General features: G+C 60.0%; 1 protein-coding gene across 2 annotated transcripts in view; it reads left to right on the forward strand.

Annotated features, from left to right (window-relative positions):
• Nucleotides 1–6,990, forward strand: part of Uroc1 (urocanate hydratase 1) — a 15,907-nt gene extending 8,917 nt beyond the window's left edge. Inside the window, exons 12-20 of one of the 2 annotated variants that reach the window (XM_077793477.1) lie at nt 646–743; nt 1,174–1,246; nt 2,029–2,150; nt 2,491–2,564; nt 3,395–3,493; nt 3,623–3,722; nt 4,569–4,650; nt 6,116–6,215; nt 6,825–6,990. In XM_077793477.1, coding sequence (XP_077649603.1) covers nt 646–743; nt 1,174–1,246; nt 2,029–2,150; nt 2,491–2,564; nt 3,395–3,493; nt 3,623–3,722; nt 4,569–4,650; nt 6,116–6,215; nt 6,825–6,953 — 877 coding nt within the window. In that variant the 3' untranslated portion in view covers nt 6,954–6,990. Of the gene's footprint in view, nt 1–645; nt 744–1,173; nt 1,247–2,028; nt 2,151–2,490; nt 2,565–3,394; nt 3,494–3,622; nt 3,723–4,568; nt 4,651–6,115 lie in introns of both variants that reach the window. The other variant, XM_077793476.1, reaches the window with a different exon arrangement.
• The last annotated feature ends 164 nt before the right edge of the window (nt 6,991–7,154 follow it).

The following is a 7,154-nucleotide window of genomic DNA, read 5'->3' on the forward strand; positions in this document are numbered from 1 at the left end:
GCTGGGGGTGGGGACGCTAGACCTTCGGGCAGGGACAGCCCACTCCCTCCACCCACTTTGAAAGGCTGTCCCCTGGTTCAGCAGTGGCCAGCTGCAGGACTCTGGGCAGGACTTTAACCTCCCTGAGTCTCTGCCTCCTGTCAGCCAGATGGGGTCATGGGCTCACCTAACTCCGGGAATGCTTGGGGGACCAAAGAAAAGATTTGTGGCCCTGCGCGGTGGTGCACGTCTGGCATTCCAGCAAGCTCCGGGAGGCTGAGGCAGGAGGATTGCGAGTTGGAGGCCAGCCTCAGCAAAAGCAACTCAGCGAGACCCTGCCTCTAAATAAAATAGAAAAAGGGGCTGAGGACGGGACTCAGGGGTTAAGCACCCCCTGAGTTCCATTCCTGGGACCAGAAAAAAAAATTTTTGCAAAATCCCCACCCAATGTCCAGCTACTGTAGTGCTAATTCTGGTCCCCTAGGAGCTTGGGGACCAGGAGGTACTTGCTTGGGGGCTGTCACCTGGGCTCATGCATCGGGTGGGGGGAGGTTTGGGGGCGATGGCATCTTGCAGGTCGCGCACCCTGGAAGGACCCCCGAGGGCTCGGTGGGCGGGGCCTGGAGGGCGGGGACACGGGGTGGAGCCAAGGCCCCTCCCTTGCAGCCTGAGGAGGCACGTCTCGGCCATCAACCGGCTGGCCCAGGACAACTTCTTCTTTTGGGACTATGGCAACGCCTTCCTCCTAGAGGCTCAGCGAGCAGGTAGGCCAGAGGGGAGGGCCGGGAGGGTCCCCTCCTGCCACCGAGCCAGCGCCCCAGGAATCTCCCCTGAGCCTCTACCCGGGGACCTTTCTCCCAAAGCTGGTCCTCCCAGGCGGGCAGCTGGGCCTCTCTGGGCCTCAGTTTCTCCATAATGATGATGATGATGATGATGATGGACCAAGGACTGAACCCAGGGGTCCTTACCCACGGAGCCCCGTCCCCAGCCCTTTTTCTATTTTATTGAGAGACAGGGTCTCGCTGAGTGGCTCAGGGCCTTGCTCAGTGGCTGAGGCTGGCCTCCAACTTGCGATCCTCCTGCCTCAGCCTCCTGAGCTGCTGGGATGACAGGCGTGCGCGACTCACCTTGTTGACGTCACCATGTGGTGGCCATGTGGGTGCTCACCCCGGGGACTGGGCATTCTGTCCGTAGGAGCGGATGTGGAGAAGAAAGGGGCCAATAAGATGGAATTCCGCTATCCCTCCTATGTCCAGCACATTATGGGGTAAGTGACGGGGTGGCCACCAGTTCCAGGTATCCAGTGTCACCCCAGTCCCTTTCAGGGGCCTGGGATGTGGCGTTTGGGTCCAGCCGACCACCCTCGAGGTCATGTGCTGTGAGACCCTCACGCAGCCCCAAAGCAGCCAGGTACCGGGTCCCAGGTTTCCCACGATGACAAGGGACCAAGCCCCAAGAGACTCTGTCAGGAGCTGGTGAGGAGACAGGTGGGCACCAAGGGGCAGGACACTGAGGTCCCTTCCTGTGAGCCCCGGAGACTCTTGTCCAAGAGCCTGTCCCCTAGGTGGGCCTCTGGGGTGCTGTTGGGGACAAATGTGGGAATTCCTGGCCCTGGACAGAGGTCACCACAGGCACAGGCAGCCCCGGGCAGCCCGGTGGAGTCTTCTCCCAGGGCTGAACACCGCACGGGGTCCTCAGTCCTTGCCCTTGTCACAGACTTCTGAGGCCGGCCTCCAATTTGAGATCCTCCTGCCTCAGCCTCCCGAGCCACTGGGATGACAGTGTTTCCCACACTGATGGCTCCTCCGGCCAGGGCCAGGGGTGTGGCCCACGTGGGCTCCTTTCTCGGCTCACACACCTGGTGACGGGTTTTCCCGTCATTTTACAAAGAAAACAGGTGGAATTTTTTGGACCCAAATCTCTGATGGCCGTTTGAGACGAATTCTGCTTGTTCTTGTTCTGGTCGCTCTGGTTGGCATGTCCCCCCGGGGCCACACCCCTGGCCCTGGCCGGAGGAGCCATCAGTGTGGGAAACATTTGTCCCTGCAGGGACATATTTTCCCAGGGATTCGGGCCTTTCCGCTGGGTCTGCACATCTGGGGACCCCGAGGACCTAGCTGTCACGGACCAGCTAGCCACATCTGTCCTGGAGAAGGCCATTGCTGAGGGAGGTAATGTCCTGAGGGGGGGGGTGTAGGGGAGGTGGGCCCTATGTGCACACTGTCCCCTGGAGATGTCCTCCCCTGTGCGGGTCAGGATCCTCCGGGTGGAATTAACAGGAAGCCAGTGCATTGGTTAGCTTTGCAGTACTGTGACAAAAGGCCTGAGAAAATCAGCATGGTAGACAAAAAAGGTTTACCATGTCGGAGGTTCCAGGGTACGGTTGGCCCCGACTCCTGGATTTGGGGACAGAGTCAGAGCAGGCATCTGTAGCAAGCAGCCTGGACCAGGAGGGCCCAGGACTCCAGCAGGGGCGCCCTCTGCCCACGACACCCCACTTCCTCTCTGCAGCAACGACGGAGTCTGTGAAACTACAATATATGGACAATGTCCGCTGGATCCGCGAGGCAGCCAAGCACCACCTGGTGAGGGCTCCCAGGGGAGGACTGGAGAGTCCTGGGGGAGGCTGAGTTGACACAGGACCACATGTGACCATGCCAGAGCCCCTGGGAGGAGCAGTGGCCACCCCCTTGCCCTAGAAAAGAGAGATGGATACAGGGACCTTAGACCAGGTGGCTGGGGTGACAGGTGGAGGAACAGGAGCCCCTTGTGAAGTATTGCCAGCAGATCAACATGGTACTGCCACCCTCAAAAATACGAAGTTCTTGGGGGGGCGGGAATCAAAAAGAGCCTATCATCCCCGTGGCTCAGGAGGCTGAGGCAGGAGGATCGCAAGGTGGAGGCCAGCCTCAGCCACTGAGTGAGGCCCTAAGCAACTCAGGGAGACTAAATAAAATAGAAAAAGGGCTGGGGACCCTGGGTTCAATCCCTTTGTACCACAAAAAAAAAAAAAGAAAAGAAAAGAAAAGAAAAGAAAAGAAAAGAAAGAAAGAAAGAAAGAAAGAAAGAAAGAAAGAAAGAAAGAAGAAAGAAAGGATCGCAGGGGGAGGTTAATCCCATAATGTCACCTCCCTGGAGCTCGAGGAAGTGGGGCTCTCAGAGTCTCCAAGATCCATGGCTCACCCCTGGGCAGCTCAGACCTCACAGGGACACACGGTGGCCAGGGGCTGAGGGGAGGGTGTGTCCCAGTCTGCCACGCACCTGGAGGGCCATCTGGGGTCCCCTCAGGCCACACACCAGGGGCCTTGTCTAGGGATCAGAGGGGCCTCCAGGCTGCTGGGGACGGTGGCTTGGTGACGCCAGCGCGTCCCCAGGTCCTGCCTCTTGCTGAGGGTCTCTTGGACTCGCCCTGCAGGTGGTGGGCTCCCAGGCACGGATTCTCTACTCGGACCAGAAGGGCCGCGTGGCCATCGCTGAGGCCATTAATCAGGCCATCGCCAGCGGGAAGGTCAAGGTGAGGCCCTGCCGTCCAGGGGGTCCTCCCCCATGCCCTGCAGGCCCCACCTCCCGAGCCTTCTGGAACAGCCAGACCCTTGCCCTCTGCCTCTGGTGGCTCACCATCCTGCACCTCCCTTTGCCCCAGGCACCCGTGGTTCTGAGCCGTGACCACCACGACGTCAGTGGCACTGACAGCCCATTTAGGGAGACCTCCAACATTTACGACGGCTCTGCCTTCTGTGCAGGTGTGGACCCCGCCATATACACACTCAGCTGTCCATGCCTGGCCTCCCAGAGGCTCGGGAGGCTGAGGCAGGAGGATCGCAAGTTGGAGGCCAGCCTCAGCCACTCAGGGAGAATCTGTCTCAAAAGGAGAAGGGCTGGGACGTCGCTTGGGTGGTAGCGCTCCTGGGCTCAATTCCCCTGTAGGATCAAAACAAAAAAAAAAAAAAGAAAAAATCTAGGGCTTTGATTGATCGGGGGAACCTCATGCAAATTCAGGGCGGAAAGACCGTCCACAGGGGCGCCCTTCTGAGCATGCTCAGTTGGAGATCATGCGCCCCACACCCCTGAGCCCCATCCCCAGCCCTTTTTCTATTTTATTTGAGAGACAGGGTCTCCCTGAGTGGCTCAGGGCCTCGCTTTGGCTGAGGCTGGCCTCCAACGTGCGATCCTCCTGCCTCAGCCTCCCGAGCTGCTGGGAGGACAGGCGTGCGTCACGGCGCCTGGCTCCCCTCATCCTCTTTTAAGAGAAGGGGCGAGGCTCCTTGACTCTGGGTCTCCACAGTTAAGATGTCTCTGGGTTCTGCAGCTGGTTCTCTTCTAGCTGCGGGCTCCGGGGCTCAGGACTAGGGAGGCCTAACCTTGGAGGAGAATCGTAGGAGACTCTGGGTCTTTGTGGTGCCTCCTGCTCAGCTGGGATTCTGCCAGCACAAATCATGGCTGTTCCCGGAGCCACCGGTCCCTGGTTCCCACTGGCCCAGCTGTCACCTTGTTCTTGCATCCTGAGCCTGGCCTGCGCTCAGGCCTCCTGGACAGAGGGACGTGGGGCCTGGTGGACAGAGTGACGCATGCTGTTCTTGCTTCTGCAGACATGGCCGTGCAGAATTTCGTAGGAGATGCCTGTCGTGGAGCTACCTGGGTCGCGCTTCACAACGGAGGGGGCGTGGGCTGGTAAGGAGTGGGTCAGAGGATGGGCTGGGGGCTGCTGGGACAGCGTTATCAGGGAGAAACCTGCACAGGGGACTCCACTTCTTTGGGTCACACCTGTCACCTAGGACGTGACGGTCTGTTGTGAGTGCCCAATAAGAACAGCAGCCCCCCTTCCCAGGTCAGCATCTAGGGGTCTTCCTGTGTCCTCTGAGAGCCTCGCTTGAAAGCATGACGTGCCAAAGCCAGATGTGGTGTGCACACGCCTGTCATCTCAGCAGCTTGGAGGCTGAGGCAGGAGGATGGCAAGTTGGAGGCCAGCCTCAGCCGCTTAGCAAGGCCCCTCAGCAACTCAGCGAGACCCTGTCTCTAAATAAAATACAAAATAGGCTGGGGACGGGGCTCAGGGGTTCAGCGCCTCTGGGTTCAATCCCTTGCTTAGGACCTCCCTAAGTGGCTGAGGCTGGCCTCCAACTTGCCATCCTCCTGCCTCAGCCTCCTGAGCCGCTGGGATAGCAGGTGCCTGGTAGAAGGAACGTAGCCTCGAGGTGCAGCGAGGTTGATGAACTGCGCCTGCGCGTAGTTGCGGGGTGGGGGAGCATCTGGGGTCAGCCTCGCCCCAGTCCTACCTCCAGCGGGATTTGCACCTGCTCTGAGCAGCAGGGGGCGCTGTGGCTTCAGGGCCCAGAGCAGCCGCCCAGGCTCAGCTCCCGGGCCACCTCTGAATTGCCTCGGAGCCTGATTTGGCGGGATCAAGCCATCCCTGATCTTCCTGGGCTGAGTCCTGAAAAAACTGGAGTTTCCCTGAGCATTGCAGAGGGCTGGTTGGCCGCCTGCCCAGGGAGGATGGAATTCTGAGCTGTGCCACGTCAGGTGGCTTTAGATAATGGAAAATAGGACCTGAGCTCAGGTCCCCTCAGCACATGGGCTGCAGAGCCTCGGGAGCCCCAAAAGAGCTGCCTCCTCCCTGGGAGACTGACCTCGCAGTCCTGGGTTTGCCAGGCTGAGTCTGCAGGGGATGAGGTCGAGCCGGAAGGAGAGGGGCTGCCTCCCAACTGGGTGGCCCTGCTGACTTCAAGCAGGAGGTGACACCAAGTGAGCCATTGTCATCCCAGTGGCTTGGGAGGCTGAGATAGGAGGATAGCAAGTTGGAGGCCAGCCTCAGCCCACTTAACAAGGCCCTGAGCAGCTCAGTGAGACCCTGTCTCTAAATAAAAGAGAAAAAGGGCTCAGGGGGGAAGCATGTCACTGGAGATGACCTCAGGGCCTCCTGGTCCAGCTCAGAGGCCAGGATGTGGACACTCTGCCCCCGAGCTCTGCCTCTCTGGTGCCTGGTGGCCCTCTGTCCCCTGGTCTGCATGCTCCAGAGGCCCGTGTGACACGGGTTCCCCTTACTCTGACACCAGAAGCCAGCGCTTTTGGAAACACCCGTTTCTGCCTGCTCCCTGTGTGGGCCAGGTCCAGGGAGTGACCTCAGAACCTCTTGCAGGGGAGAGGTGATCAACGGGGGCTTCGGCCTTGTGCTGGATGGGACCCCAGAGGCCGAGCAGAAAGCAAGAGCCATGCTCAGCTGGGACGTCTCCAATGGCGTGAGTACCCCCCGGACCCCCGGCTCCTCTTCTACCCCATCTGAGGTCTCGCCTCCGCAGCAGATTCAGACTGCAGATCGGGGCCAGAGTTCTCCAGCACTCAGGGGCTCCTCCCGCCCTCCCTGGCCACTCCAGACCTTTTCTAGAACCTTCTTTGCAGTCTCTGACACGGATCTCACCTGTTCAGTGCAGCCTGTCTCTGAGGTGCCCCAGAAATCCCAGCCCTTCCTAGGGGCAGAGCCACCCCCAGTGCTGAAAGGTCTCACTTGGGGCTGGGGAGGGACCTCACTCAACCATGTAGCTGCATTTGTTTTGGTCCCAGGGATGAAGCCCAGGGGTGCTTCACCCCTGAGCCCCTGTCCCCAGCCCTTTTTTGTATTTCATTAGAGACAGGGTCTCACTGAGTTTGCTGAGGGCCTCGCTCAGTGGCTGAGGCTGGCCTCCACTTGAGATCCTCCTGCCTCAGCCTCCTGAGCCGCTGGGAGGACAGGCGTGCGTCACTGTGCCCGTCTTGGAGGGTCTCATTCTTGGGAGGTCCTGACTCGAGCTTGGCCCTGGGGTTGATCCAGGGTGACCCACCTTGGCTGAGATACAGCTGTGGGGCGGGAGGGGCTGGATTCCTTCCAGGACCATCACAGGGGACCCAGGGGACAGACAGGAAGCAGCTCAGAGGAGACCCGGGCTGTGAGCACAGCCTCCGGCAGCTCAGAGTCCGGTGGTGGGACCATGGTTGACTGAGACCTCCCAGGTGGAGTGAGGTCACTTCTAAGAGATGGAGGAGGTGGCTCTGTTTCAGAAGAGGGCAAATCCCTGAAATGGCCCTCGGCAGAGGGGAGGAGGCGGGGGGGGGGGGGGGGGGGGATCCGGCAGATGGGAAAGAGGCTGGTCCTGCACATGGCACCCAGGTCCCCGGGGGTGGCCTTCGGGAGCCATAGTTCC

Source organism: Urocitellus parryii, chromosome 16 (assembly GCF_045843805.1).
Source record: "Urocitellus parryii isolate mUroPar1 chromosome 16, mUroPar1.hap1, whole genome shotgun sequence".
Lineage (NCBI taxonomy): Eukaryota > Metazoa > Chordata > Mammalia > Rodentia > Sciuridae > Urocitellus > Urocitellus parryii.